Here is a 15079-nt window from a genome sequence, read left to right on the forward strand (position 1 = left end):
GCTGAAGGGTTTGGAGATTAGTTAGTAGACGACCTCGGGTCAGTCCCTCAGAGCTGAGACTAAAGCCAGGACAACTCTTGTTTCACCAGGTTCGGGACTTTGTCCAGGGGGCTTACACGTGTGCGTGCGTGCGTGTGTGTGTGTGTGTGTGTGTGTATGTCAGACCTTTCTCCTCCTGCAACTTCTCCTTCAGGCCACTGCTATAAATAAGAGTGCAGTTTTAGTGACAGGCCTAGTTAAATATTGGTTTGCTCTCGGTTGCCTTTCTCCTCACTTTGTTTTAGCGCTGTGCCAGAGAGCATTGCTTCGTGTGTGTGTGTGTGTGTGTGTGTGTGTGTGTGTGTGTGTGTGTGTGTCTGTGTGTGTGAGTGAGGGAGAGAGAGAGACAGGTTGTTCAGTGTTGGAGTGTGGGATTGTGTGTATGTGTCTGTACCCATGAACTTAACCAGTTGAGAGTACAGAGAGCTTTGTGGACTGCACAGGACTCCACACACGCATGCACACACGCACACACACACACACACGCACACACACACACACACACACACACACACACAGTGTTACACTGGCTCAATACTTTTGAACCAGATTTTACTGTGACTAATATCCCTTCGGTCAGAATGGTTGACATCCTGAGATGTGCGCCAGCTTTGAACAAATTTGGATGATGATTAAAGTAAAAACCCATGTTTGCATTCTTCATGGTCCTGAAAGTCTCTGATGAAGGTGAGGAAGGTTTTGGGTCTTACTCTCTTCTCCATTAGCTGCTGCTTGTCTGCAACGGTACCCGAGTCCAGTTCACCAAAATTAATTTAATGTCAAGAGTTTAGATGACCATTTTATGGCATTTTTGTGTGTGTATACAGATTTACATGCTACTATTGGTTAGAATCGGTCTCTATCCCTGCGTTGGGCCATGTAGGTGGAACTAGGCGCCTGCAGCTCACTATCATTTATACATCCATGTCTTAAATGTATTATTCCCTCTATAATTCTGCCAGGTATTCATTGACTCTCTTTATTACCTTTGTTAAGTTTCCTAGCAAATTCCACACTCATGTCATCTACTACAAAGCCATCTTGCAATCTTATATGCATGAAGAGCGGATGAGAGATTAGCCATGATTCAAGAAGACGACACCCATGGGATCCGGTGGAAATGGAGTGAAAGTAAAGCTCAAAATTTAGAAGATGTCTAAATGTCTATGAATAGAAAATTTCAAATTATTAAAAAAAGTGAACTATCCACTGGTTGCAGATACTTTGTACTTCGTCCATGGATATCTGTACTAGACCCTTGGATATGTGTACTAGCCTGTGGCTACCAATATTAGCCCGTGGCTATCTGTACTAGCCCGTGGATATCTGTGCTAACCAGTGGATATCTGTACTAGCCCGTGGATATCAACACTAGCCCGTGGATCTCAACACTAGCCTGTGGATATCTGTACTAGCCCGTGGATATCTGTACTAGCCCGTGGATATCTGTACTAGCCCGTGGATCTCAACACTAGCCTGTGGATATCTGTACTAGCCTGTGGCTATCTGTACTAGCCCGTGGATATCAACACTAACCTGTGGATATCTGTACTAGCCCGTGGCTATCTGTACTAGCCCGTGGATATCAACACTAGCCCGTGGATCTCAACACTAGCCTGTGGATATCTGTACTAGCCCGTGGCTATCCGTACTAGCCCGTGGATATCAACACTAGCCCATGGATATCTGTACTAGCCCGTGGCTATCTGTACTAGCCCGTGGATATCAACACTAGCCTGTGGATATCAACACTAGCCCGTGGCTATCTGTACTAGCCCGTGGATATCTGTACTAGCCCGTGGATATCAACACTAGCCTGTGGATATCTGTACTCTACCATGACCATGTGTACAAATGCTTGGATCAAAGCTGTGTTTGGATTGAATAAAAATTGATGTTATAACAAAAAATTGCATCGCACTGCCCAGTGGTCACAGTCAGGCACTACGTGGGGGTGGAGCTGAAACTTTTCCCCCTCCCTGACCTAAAGAGAGGCCTCTTTAGAGTGTAATGGAAACTCTCTTATAATCATATCTAATTGTCATCAAACTTTAGCTCTGTGGTGCTAACTTCTGATGCTGCCCCCCCAGACTCCGACTAGAGAGGCCGCAACAGTCCCGGGGTCAGTGGTCACTGTCGGACGAGGAGACCAAGTTGTCAGCCAGGAGCTCAGCCCTCCTCTCCTAGACCTCCCTCCTCCTCCACCTCCTCCTCCTCCTCCTCCTCCACCACTACCTTCTCATCTGCCCCCCACTCTACTGGCAGGGCAAGGTCATGATGCAGCAGCACCAACTAAGAGCCACCAGGGGAAGACGGGAAAAGGTAAGCTCCTTTTTCTGCTGCATGATGATGTACAGAATCACAGACTTTAGGAAGGACACGTCTCGTGGGGGCAGCAGGGTGAAGTGCAGGTATGAGCTCCTGTAGATCTGCTTCTGTTTCAGTCTTTGTGTCTTTGACCTCATGTATATATAGCGTCACCCACAGCCTGCCTCCGAGCATATGAGGGTGAAGTATGTGTCATGTTATACACCCAGTTAAGCCCAGTCAAACAAGATGTGGCATGCTAGCTCATCTCAACGCTACAGCGAGTTGAAAGAATGTAGCCTGAAGGCACTGCAGGTTTTTATGTCACTCAAGGATGCTTCAGGTTCAGGCGATCCGTCAGGACAGTAATCGCTTTAAAAATAAATCTTCAACTTTTGGGGCTTTTGGTATTTCATGTCATAGCATTTCATTGCTGTGTTTCTAACGTCGAAAACACCCGTGTGCCACAGTGTGAGGGGTCAGAAAAAGTTCAAAAGTTATTGGATCAAGTTTAATATCTTCAGTGCCGGTGCCTTAAAAGGGGGGCAGACTCTCCAGACCAGCCTGGCACTGTGTTGGCCTGCCTCTGGCTCGAACACCGTCTTCAACTACCTCACTACCTCCTGGTCACAGCACATAGCTGTCAGCAGCACGCACCACACACACGCCTCCTCAGTGTGCAGGAACACATAAAACACAATTTAATTCCCAACAAACACATAATTAAGTTTATGTGCCATGCCCCACTGTTTTCCCTGTGTGTGTGTGTGTGTGTGTGTGTGTGTGTGTGTGTGTGTGTGTGTGTTACTCGCCTCCAGTTTTCTGTGCCGGAAATCCAGAATAGAAAATTGTGTTTTCAAGCAGCCACACATGAACTGTAGTCATAAAGTAATGAAAAAGAAATATTTATTCATCATTGGAAATAATTCTCCTATCAATTACATCATGTCCAATTCATACACACACACACACACACACACACACACTAGGCTCAGTAAACCTCACAAATACCAGCGTTTGTGTGTCTGGCAGCTTAGATCAGGCTGAGTGTGTAGGCAGCATTTGCAGCCTTCTATCTGCAGTGAATGTGTGTGTGCGTGTGCGAGCTGCTCCCATCTCACCTCGCTCCTGCACCCCTCTCTTTATCTACTCTGTCGCTCGTGTCCTCTCCTCCCGCCTGCTTGTCCCAACATGCCCACACACATCTTTTTTTTAGAAACCCAGCCATTTCAACTCACTCTCACCTTATATGTAATAACATGTGTGATGAAGTGAAGAAGCCCTGACCTGCCTCTGCACTCGAGGCAGGAATCCCAATAAACACGTAGCGTCCTGGCTATGTAGAAGAGCGGATGTTATTTTTGGTGTTGGAGAGGGATGGAGGACAGGTTTTATTGGAGTTGTCATGGGTGGAAAATATCATTTCAAAACTTCAGACTGGGATGATGGATGCACAAACACAATAAAATCCAGTCTTGCCATGAATTAGACCTGCTGTCTCAGGAACACTGTAACAATTGGCTGGTGTGGGTGATTATCACCGAAAAAACACAGGCAAATGATTCCCGGCAGCAGCTAATGAGACGCAGCTTGGCAGTTAAAACTCTATTATGATGCCTTTAAAGCAACATAAACGTGTAGGAAATGACACACAACCCACTAAAGTTTGTTCCAGGAGGCTCACACACAAAAAAGGCTGTCCAAGATTTGTCCTCTAAAGAGCCTCGCCAAGAACACAAAGGTTGCTCTCACAGGTCTAAATGTTAGTCCAAAAATGTCATCCCAAAAAAAGGAGATGCCTTGAAGCCGACGAAAAAGAGGCGACCTTTCTTTGGTGGTCTGCCACCATCAGGAATGCGCGCCACTGTCAGCACATCCTCAGAACCTGCAGGTGCGGGTCATTTATGAATTTACTGGTTTCACTCAGATGGCCGACTCAAGTCTCTTCGTCTTTGCCCATCATTTGTTCATCGCCATGAGGAAATAATGCAGTAAATTTATGAGCTTTTCCAAATGTTTTGGAAATTAAAAAAAAAGCTTTTTTTTTTTTTTTTTTTTTTACATTCACATCGCAGCCCTGACCCATCACATGCAACCTGTGACAGCCACGTTTTCAGATGGAGCAACTTGGAAATGAACTGGAAACGCCTGAAATCACAAACACCGAACTATTTTGGTTCGTGGGCCCAGTGAATCCCTCTGAACTGATGTTGGTGCTGCCACATGACGGGGGGATGCACCGTCAGGACGGCGCAGCCCAAATGGAGACAGATTTATCCTGTATATCTCATCATGTTCTCCTTTAAAGAACTGTTCTGGAGAAAATAGTGAAGCGCGCTATGAAGAACGTCTCTCAAACAGGTTCCGTGCAGCTCAGTGGGGGGGTGACCAGATGTCTCCAATCACAATTGTCAGTGTTTGTGGGCGTGTGTAAGCGTGACATCGATCATACGTAAAACCGTCTGTCCTCTTCAGTGGTGATCGAGAGGGTGGCGCTCAGAGGGGTGACACACAAGTTTGAAGACAGCAGTGACTTCATGTTTGAGGTTCGTCCAACACTCAAGACTTCACCTCGTTGTCTGTTCTTCTCCGCCGTTGTCCTTCCACTCATCTTTGCTCTCATCTCCTCCTCCGTGTGCCTCCAGGCCAGCTGGTCGGACGGCTCTGTGTCATCGGTCGTCAGAAGTCAGCAGGAGGTGGCGGAGCTTCTGTCCCAGGTCAGAACCAAACCCAGCTGAGCAGGACGATTGCACTGCCCTGTCAATGTCCATTAGTACCCCTGGATGAGTACACGACACCGCATCAGTGTCTGAGTAACAGACGTTGATGCGGCTGTGGTACAGGCCGCCTCTGATTCTGGTGGTTAGTTGAGTAAAGCAACACCACGATGGTGTCATTTTTCTCTGTGTAAAAGTACCGCTGGATGAACGTTAAAATACTTCAAACGACAGATTCAAAGCTCAGGTTCACCTGCGTGGTGGTGTGACATCTTCTGTTGTCGTCCTCTCTAAGCTCTCACAAGCCTTCCCTGATGAACGAGTGGAGAAGCTCCTGCCTCAGTCTGCAGAGCTGGACCCCAGGTTAGTCCGACCCTCAAAACCACAAGTCAGGAGCACAAACCGGCGTAGTGAGTCACAACCTCAGCTCATCAGCTGGAGGCACGACTACGCTGCTAACTGGCCGCTGCACCTGTAGTGTAACAGGCAGAGAATCAGACGGCTCATGTAGCTGTCCCTGCTATTTTGGATCCAAACTAACTCTTGAGACATGTTGTAATCAGTTATTAGTTATCCATGATTTTTATTTGTTGCACAGCACAGATCATCAAGTGGTCTTGCACCATGCTGAAGCACGATCGCCCCCCCTCCCCTGCACTCTTGTTGCACCGGGCCTGAGTACACTTACATCATCACTGAGCTGCTCCAGCTGACTTTAGGTCGGGAATCTTGCGGATCGGATGTTGTATTTCAACAGAGTAGCAGGACGGGCGTGAAAATCCACCCCCACATCGGGGTCTGCCTGCTACACATATCAACACACGCTGTCGTGAGGTTGCAGGTTTGCACCCCAAATAGTAGCGTCAGTATTTGGTCTAAGATGCAGCGAGTGAGCAGCAGGAGAAGTTCTCTCACCGCCTGGCTGTGTGCGCGTCCGCTGGCAGCATTTCAAAGATGTGTTCAGACGACTCATTCCCGTCACCCCAGGGCTGCAAAGCGGCCTCGTGCTCGCGCTACAGGTTTCAAAGCCATGGGAAACGGGGTCGTGATTAAAAATTTAATTTGTGTCAAACTGCTTGTCAAGCGTTTTACATCCCTTCATTCAATAACAATGTGACCAGCACTGACAAGCCCGCGTGTCAGTGCGCTGGCGGGTGATGCACGGCAGATTCCTTTCATCCAAAATTAAACATGTCTTACTGTAAGTATGATAACCCCCTCCTGTCTGTCTGCCCCACCCCACCTGCACCCAGGTGTCTGACAGCGCTGCCCTGCCACCTCCTCCAGCACCTCAGTGTCCAGCTGTTCTTCACTTCCAGCATGCCTCTCTCACCCAACTGTCTGACCTCCCTCCCTCCGCTGCCCTCCTCCCCTCCGGCAGCTCCTGTATCCCCGACATGCCCGTTCAGCTCCAGCTCCAGTAAGTTCTCATTTGGTTTCCAGACCAGTAATGTGATACGGATTCATATGTTTGCAGAATCATGCCCAGTCACCCAGCATTGAAACTCAACAACAGCCCAGTAAATCTTTATAAAGGTCAGAGTGGGTCTAAACTGGGGGAGATCCCTATTCTTAGAAACAGACAAAGTAGGTGCCAAGAAGAGAAGGAACGGGAGAGGCAAGATGAAAGATTTCATGGCTGTGTTTTTGGTGTTTAGGGGGAGAGAGAGGAGGTATGAAAGGACAAGGCCATGAGGTGGTGGTGGTGGAGAGGGAGAAGAGGTGAGACTGCAGGGAGGATTTTCGGTTTGTGTGTTGAAGGTGTTGAGGCAGAGGACGGGGTCTATTTTAGTCTGGTGTGGGAATTCATTGTGGCATGTTTGTGTTGGGAAGCCTCGCATGTAATGAGCTCATGTTAGTGTGTTTGATTCTGCAAGTGTGACTTCATTCCTATTCATAGCCTCCAGTTCGGTGTGTATGTTTGTTCTTTTTACATTTGTGTGTACTTCTGTGACATGTGACCTGAGGGAGCCAGGCTAATATGAATGTGTCTCTAGCAGCGGGTTCCACAAACACATCACCTCAATATCTGACACTGCAACCCCCGGTAGCAACAAGACATGTATTGTGTTGTCAGTGTTGTCATTCACACACACACACACGCGCGCGCGCACACACACACACACACACACACACACACTGGGTCATGGCAAACATGCTTATGGGCTCAGTAGAGTAAACACACTCTGCCAGATAGGAGCACAATTAGCATTGTTTGGGATCAACTTGGTATCTTGAAGCACTTAGTAACACACATTAATTTGCGTTTTTGCCAAAACAATAGATTTTGTTTTTCAAAAAGATTAAATGCTCTCAGATGTTTCTGGAGTTCTCCAGACAGCTGCGTTCAGATTCCACATGATGCAGCTCCTCCAGAAACTGTGTCAACGGAGAGTGTACAGCTTTCCCCGTCACCCCCCAGTGTGGTCAACAAAGACCAGGCGGAATGAGTGAGCGTCTCCAGAAGGTCAAAGAAAACTGACTCGGTTCTGTGTTTAATTTGTGAAAAGGAAAAAGCTGTTTCAGTGGTTCGTACTGAACTATCAAACTGTAGTTGGACTCCTGTTACTGCTTCACACCTCAACTAACATCGGTGTTTGTGAGGTGAGTTTTTGCAGCACCCAGCGGTAGCATAAGCTAAAGAGCGGTAGCATAAGCTAAGGAGCGGTAGCATAAGCTAAGGAGAGGTAGCATAAGCTAAGGAGAGGTAGCATAAGCAAACCAGCGCTGGTTAACGTTGAGCAACCAAATGTGTGTTAGTTTCTGTTTTTGCTACAACTGTTCTGATGTCATACAACAACAAACATCAGGGCTGCACAATATCAGCACAGCGTCAGTATCAGCAGAGATTTGGAACTCTTCTGTCGTACATCGATATTTGCCCGATGGCTGATATTGAGATTGGTCCAGCAAATCAAGACAAGATTTTTTTTCAGTGAGTTAACAATTAGTATTGTGTTTTTCCAAATGTTTTAGAAATACTTTACAAACTCAAGTCTTTAAAACTCAGTTGGTTTTGTTTCAAGTTTGAACATAATGTTAATATCATCCAAACTTGTTCTGATGCATAGAATATCGCCCAAAAAACCCTAACCTGCCTTGTACCTCTCTCCTCGTTAAAGTCATATTTCAGAATTTTGGTTTGGAACTTCAGTTCAATTCCGGTTCCCTTTGTTCCGAGTCTGACAAGTTTGGAAGTAGCAAATTAAAATTCAAGAGAGCGAGTGTACCAGACCCCCGTAGCATGCTGCTACACCCACGTCTCATTGACTGCTCGTAGTTGCATTGAGGGAAATGCAGGCTGCAGGTGCAGGTTTTGAGGAGGAGGGTAAATAACTGGTGTGACACATCTGAGGAATGTGTGCGAGTACTCTCAGTAGTAGTATGAGAGCAGTACATCGACATAATGACTCAGAGTCTTGAATGTTAGTTACACTGGAACTGTGATTCATAGTGTTACATTGTTGTGTTGCCTTTTCAACCAGTGTGGTTACCATGGTGGCTTTCTCTCACCAGGTCACTCAGCTCTTGGCTGTATGGTGCAGTACAGAGGAGCCAACAGGTGAGACGTTGTTCCCCGACCTTCTATCACCCCTCAGCATATTTACCGCAGGATGTTTGCCCTCTGACAGTCTTTCCTCCCTCAGGGCCGTGTACAGAGTGGCCAGCGTCCAGCCCGTCGTCAGCACCCACAGTTCTGTTTTGACTCGCTCCTCTCCTCACCTACCTCCCTCCATTCCTCCTCCCCTGCACTCCCCCCAGCTGTCCTCCCTCCCTCCCCCTGTGCCTGCCTTACCCGCACAGGGAGGTGATGCCTTCTTCCAGCCACACCCTCAACACCAGCCTGGCCCTCAGCTTCACTCACAGCCCCAGCAGCACTCCCTGCACCACCTGCAGCTGCAACCCACCACTCAGCCCAGTTCACAGCCTCAGTCCCAGTCCCTCTCATACCCTCACTCCCATTCTCGTTCCCAGTCCCACACACAGCCTCCACCCCAGTCTCAGGTCAACACTCCAGAGCAGAACGGCATCTTGGACTGGCTACGCAGCTTCCGCCTCCATAAATACTATCCCGTCTTCAAACAGCTGACTATGGAAGAAGTGGGTACTGGTTCCATCAGTTCAGACACAATTAGTATCATGTTCCTACTCACCCTTAAATCTGTGTTCCTGTTCAGTTTTTAGCACTGACTGAGGAGGACCTGAACAAGTACGACTTGACCCAGGGAGCGAAGAAGAAACTCAAGACTCAGCTGGAACTGCAGAAGTCTGCAGAGTAAGTTGCAGACATCCAGTTGGTCTGAAGCTTTTTGGTGTTTGGTAATTGTAGCTTAGACTGTTTTTATACTAAAAAGATACAGAATCTTGTTTTAATTTGTGACTTTCAGGTTCTTCAGATGGAGCCTGGCTTGTTTCTGTGCTAAGCTAAGCTTCTCTTGCTCCAGGCTAAACACGCACAAGAGACAACTTTTCGGAGAGAAAGCAAACTTTCAATTTCCAAAATGTCAAACTATTCCTGTCACCGATCCCAAAAGAATTCCCATCCCACTAACAGCTGGAACAAGAGGCCTGCCAGCTTTAAAGCTACGTCAAAGCTGTGCGGTCTTCTGGAAATATAGCAAGAAGCTTCATCTTATTAACCATTAACAGACACTCTGATTGGCTGCTGGTCTCAGCTGCAGGCACACGGGAGCAAACGTCCATGCAACGAACAGCATCAATGGTTAACCAGCTGTATGTTGCTGGAGAGATAAGATGTACTTGGAGGAGAAAATCGACAGAAACGCATGCAAAAACAAGGCCCTGCAAACAAATGCCTGTTAAAAAGACTTCCCCCTCACACACCTGCTCCTGCTAGTTTTACCTTTTGATCATGTTTCCAGCTCGTGTATTAACATGTTTCCATTGGGCAGGTGATAGTGTGTGTGAGTGTGTGTGTGTGTGTGTGTGTGCGTGCTCAAGCAAGAAAACAAAGCTGGAAAGTTCCTTCAGTGGTTTTCCATGCAGCGTGTAAGTAGGTGTGTGTGTGTGTGTGTGTGTGTGTGTGTGTGTGGAGCAGCAGCTGGGATGTTAAGGAGCATGTCCAGTGGGTAATGTCTCCTCCTGGTGGTGACTCACAGACCTGAGCAGCTCTTTGCCTCCTTGAATTCAGCTCAAAGATTGTCGTACATGCAAACCGACCTCAAACACCTCAGGACTGAATTTATCGTTTCAAACTTCAGATGTCAGTGAAATGGGGTGTTTTGGATATTCCCTTTGTGTCCAGCAGGGAGATGAAGATGGAGAAGCGGCCCTGCAGTGGCATTGCCAGGGTGACACCTTCCAGCCATATGGGACCCTCAGCACACTCCAGCTCCTCTGCAGGTAGTTCCTTTGCCTCACTGGTCAGATAACCATGACTTTGTGTGTGTGGTGTTTGAATGTACAAGTTTTATCAGTGGCAGGAGAGATGCCCTCACCCTCACCCTCACCCTAACCCGAGGTGCAGCAGGATCCCAGCAGCCACCAAACTGGTAGTCATGATATCAGGCCAGTTTCACCTCAGAGCATCTAATCGATCAGCATCTTGACGATTGAGTAGAAGGAATCCCGTCATCTGCTTCTATTTAGCAGAGAAATGATCCGGTTCTGTGTGAAGAGAGAGAGACCAGAAGGGGGCGTGGCTTTTGCCAAACTTTGTTTTCAACTTTATGTCCGTCATCATTATCTTTTACACATTCCGTTAAGCGCCACAAAGTTGTCTTCGGTCGATTAGACAAACTGATGGACAAATAGGCAATGTTGTGGTCTGAAATATCCGATGTTCCAGTTGAGCATTCCTTCACTTCAGACCTGTCAGTGAGGTTCATCAGAAATAGGTCCATCCTGGGGTGTGCGAGAGTGAAGGGCTCGTCCTCTCCCTCTCCTCTCAAGCGTGGTTAGGGTTGGGTTCCAGTCTCGAGCACAAACAAGGACCACGTCTCTAACTGCTATAATTGTGTTTGTTTGTTGCTCTCTGGTGGCACGTAGATGTTAGCGATTGTGACCACAGTGTTATCGAACCTCCCCTTTATAATAAAAAAATCTGTCCTCTTTGTCACACATTCAAAGTTTAATGAGTTAGAGATTAAAGTGGCCACCCCCCCCCCCTTTCCCTACTATTTCTACCAAAGCTATAAAAAGAGTTTGAGTATCCAAATGTCTTGAACTTCTCCTGGACTTGTTGAGACGTGTGGCTCCTGTTAACGGGCTTTTTGTATCCCATCTTTTTTCAGTTTGGTTCAGAACCTTTTTCTTTTCACTGGACTTCTTATTCCATTTACATTTAAGGAAGCACTTCTTAAATTGTATGACACTAATATAGAAAAATACCTTGAAAGACTTGGCCCCTAAAACCAGAACCCGAACAGTAACAAAACAGAACCTCATCGAACTGGCCTCCAAAATGAGAGGAGGCTCTTGGCAAGGCAAGGCAAGGCAGTTTTACTTGTAGAGCCCGTTCTCCCCTCCAGTTTGTCTCAAAGGGCTTCACATGGCATCATAACAACATCCTCTGCCCTCAGAGCCTCACATCGACTGAGGAGAAACTCCATAGAAAACCTTTAACAGGGAAAAATCTGAGAAACCTCAGGGTGAGGAGGGGAGGAGGATCCCTCACCAGGAGGGACAGACGTGCAGGAGATGTTGGTACAGACAAGAAAACAGTTTATAACACAGAATGGAGGAAACATGGAAATGTTAATAACAGTTGAAGAAGGAAGCTTCTGGAAGGGGAGGCAGGGAGAGCAAGCCAGCTTGATGGGGGACTGGATGGTAGACTGGTTCATGGAAGGGGAGGCAGGGAGAGCAAGCCAGCTTGATGGGGGACTGGATGGTAGACTGGTTCATGGGAGGGGAGGCAGGGAGAGTAAGCCAGCTTGATGGGGGACTGGATGGTAGACTGGTTCATGGGAGGGGAGGCAGGGAGAGCGAGCCAGCTTGATGGGGGACTGGATGGTAGACTGGTTCATGGGAGGGGAGGCAGGGAGAGCAAGCCAGCTTGATGGGGGACTGGATGGCAGACTGGTTCATGGAAGGGGAGGCAGGGAGAGCAAGCCAGCTTGATGGGGGACTGGATGGCAGACTGGTTCATGGGAGGGGAGGCAGGGAGAGCAAGCCAGCTTGATGGGGGACTGGATGGCAGACTGGTTCATGGGAGGGGAGCGTAGGCCAGTATAACAGTAGGGAATAAGAGGGGGGGGGGCGATGCAGGCGGCGGTTGGGACTCTGGTGGATCTGTGGAAACACAGAGAGACTGCGAGACACCAAGGCCAAACTACAAAGTGCAACAAGTAATGGTAATGACAGTTCCAAAAATGTGCAGGGAGGAGAGGAGGAGAGAGGGGGAGAGGAGAGGAGAGGAGAGGAGAGGAGGAGAGAGGGGGAGAGGAGAGGTGAGGAGGGGAGGGCTCCATGTAACCTGATGTGTCCCCCAGCAGTCTAAGCCTATAGCAGCATAGCTATCAATGGTTCAGAGCTTCCTGAACCAGTCCTCACTGAAGGCTCTGTCATAGAGGAAGGTCTTAAGCCTGGACTTAAACGTAGTTAAAGTGTCTGCCTCTCTGACCCATGGAGAGATGCTGGTTCCACAGTAAAGGAGCCCGGTAACTAAAGGCTCTACCTCCCAGTCTGTTTTTATTGATACTGGGAATCACTAAAAGACCTGCATTCTGGGAGCGGAGTGCTCTGGTGGGACAGTAGGGACTAATGAGCTCTTTCAAATAGGATGGGGCTTTATCATTGAGAGCCTTATAAGTCAGCAGAAGGACTTTGAAGTCGATTCTAGATCCTACAGGAAGCCAGTGGAGAGAAGCTAAAGTGGAGAGATGTGTTCTCTCTTCTTAACTCCCGTCAAAACCCTCGCTGCAGCGTTCTGGACCAGCTGGAGACTCTTTAGAGAGTATTTAGGACATCCTGACAAGAGAGAGTTGCAGTAGTCCAGCCGAGAAGTGATAAATGCATGCACCAGTTTTTCAGCATCACTCTGGGAAAGGATATTCCTAATCTTAGCGATACTTCGCAGATGGAAGAAGGCGGTCCTAGTCACATGCTTTATGTGGGAGCTGAAGGAAAGGTCCTGGTCAAAAATGACCCCAAGGTTCCTTGCAGTTGTACTTGAAGTTAGGGTGATGCCATCTAGAGTAGAGATCCGATTCAAGAGTGTGTCCCTGTGGTGTTTAGGTCCAAAAATGATGACCTCAGTTTGATCTGAATTGAGCATTAAGAAGTTAGAAGACATCCAGGATTTAATGTCTTTCAGGCAGTCTAGCAGATGAGTAAGCTGGCTTGTGTCGTCTGGCTCCATCGACAAGTAAAGTTGTGTGTCATCTGCATAACAGTGGAAGTTGATCGAGTGCTTCTGGATTATGTCACCTAATGGGAGCATGTAAAGAGTGAAGAGAATCGGTCCTAAAACTGAACCCTGTGGTCCACCATATGTAACTCTGCTGTACTCTGAATGGTCAATATTAACATTAACAAACTGAAACCTGTCAGATAAGTAGGACTTAAACCATTTTAGGGCAGTTCCTTTAATCCCAATGTCATGGTCTAGTCTCTGTAGCAGGATGCTGTGGTCGATGGTGTCAAATGCAGCACTGAGGTCCAAAAGGACAAGCACAGAGACAAGACCTCTGTCTGAAGCTATAAGAAGATCATTAGAGACTCTGACCAGTGCTGTTTCAGTGCTATGGTGTTCCCTGAATCCAGACTGGAAGGCTTCAAAGAGCTCGTTGCTGTGCAGATGTTCATGTAGCTGCTCCAGGACAACCTTCTCAAGGATCTTGGAGATGTAGGGAGGTTGGATATCGGCCTATAGTTGGCTAACACATCTGGGTCAAGAGAAGGTTTTTAAGTAAAGGGTTGATGACAGCCACCTTAAAGGCCTGTGGCTCATAACCTGTGACTAAGGAAAGATTAATTTGATTTAATATGGAAGTGTTGACTAGAGGGAAGGCATCCTTAAGGAGGCTTGTTGGGATGGGATCCAGCAGACAAGTGGCTGACTTGGAGGAACCGACTGCAGAAGTTAATTCTGACAGGTCGATGGGGGAGAAGCTGTCCAAGTGAGCACCAAGTCTGGGAGGTGCTTCTATGGGGACTGTAGTCTGTCCACCATTACTGGCAATCTTCGTTCTAATATTCACAATCTTTTCAGTAAAGAAAGAAAGGAAGTCGTTACTGCTGAGAGTTGGGGGATGCATGGCTCAACAGCACTGTGGTTCTTGGTGAGCCTGCCCACGGTGCTGAAGAGGAACCTGGGGTTGTTCTTATTCTTTTCTATCAGGGACGAGTAGTAAGCGCTTCTGGCATTACGGAGTTCTTTTTATATATTAATAAACTCTCCTTCCAGGCTTGGTGGACTTCCTCGTGCTGGCTGGAATGTGTCTTCCTTTCCAGTTGTCTGGTCTTCTGTTTTAAGGCACGCAGCTCTGGGCTGTACCAGGGAACTATTCTTTTCTGGTTGATAACCTTCTTCTTCAGGGGAGCTACGGCATCAAGTGTCCCAAGGAGTGCTGCTGCAGTGCTGTCCACAAGATAGTCCACCTGGGTGGGGGTGAAATCAGCATAACTGCCCATTATATTATTACAAGATGTGGCAGCAAGCTCTGCTGGAATAAGCTCCTAAATCTAGAAACAGCAGTGTCAGATAGACATCTACTGAAGCAGGACTTTTTCCCAGCTAGGATATAATTTGTTAAAGTAAATTCAAATGTAATTAAGGAGTGATCAGACAAGACGGGGTTCTGAGGAAGAACTGTGATGAGGTCAGCTTCTATTCCATAAGTGAGTACTAAATCAAGGATGTGATTAAAAGTGTGAGTGGGTTTGTTTACCCTCTGACAGAAGCCAACAGAATCAAGAAGCGACTTAAACGCAGTGGCCAGAGAATCATCATTGACGTCCACATGGATGTTAAAGTCACCCACTAGAATGACTTTGTCTGAGTTCAATGCCAAGTTAGACAGAAAGTCAGGGAGTTCTTCTAAGAACTCAGA

At 47.4% G+C, this 15079-nt stretch overlaps 1 protein-coding gene across 6 annotated transcripts in view; it reads left to right on the top strand.

Moving 5' to 3' along the window:
- Window positions 1–15079, top strand: part of zcchc14 (zinc finger, CCHC domain containing 14) — a 35052-nt gene that overhangs the window by 12863 nt on the left and 7110 nt on the right. For 4 of the 6 annotated variants that reach the window (XM_086208084.1, XM_086208085.1, XM_086208089.1 and 1 more), the window contains 9 exons: window positions 2130–2361; window positions 4822–4892; window positions 4992–5063; window positions 5359–5426; window positions 6317–6483; window positions 8580–8625; window positions 8711–9164; window positions 9242–9339; window positions 10330–10427. In XM_086208084.1, the coding sequence (XP_086064210.1) occupies window positions 2130–2361; window positions 4822–4892; window positions 4992–5063; window positions 5359–5426; window positions 6317–6483; window positions 8580–8625; window positions 8711–9164; window positions 9242–9339; window positions 10330–10427 (1306 nt within the window). The remainder of the gene's footprint in view (window positions 1–2129; window positions 2362–4821; window positions 4893–4991; window positions 5064–5358; window positions 5427–6316; window positions 6484–8579; window positions 8626–8710; window positions 9165–9241; window positions 9340–10329; window positions 10428–15079) is intronic. The other 2 variants (XM_086208086.1, XM_086208087.1) reach the window with 1 other exon arrangement.

The sequence above is a fragment of the Aulostomus chinensis genome, chromosome 7, assembly GCF_037954235.1.
Source record: "Aulostomus chinensis isolate RoL2024-O1b breed Wild chromosome 7, RoL_Achi_v1.0, whole genome shotgun sequence".
NCBI classification, from domain to species: Eukaryota; Metazoa; Chordata; class Actinopteri; order Syngnathiformes; family Aulostomidae; genus Aulostomus; species Aulostomus chinensis.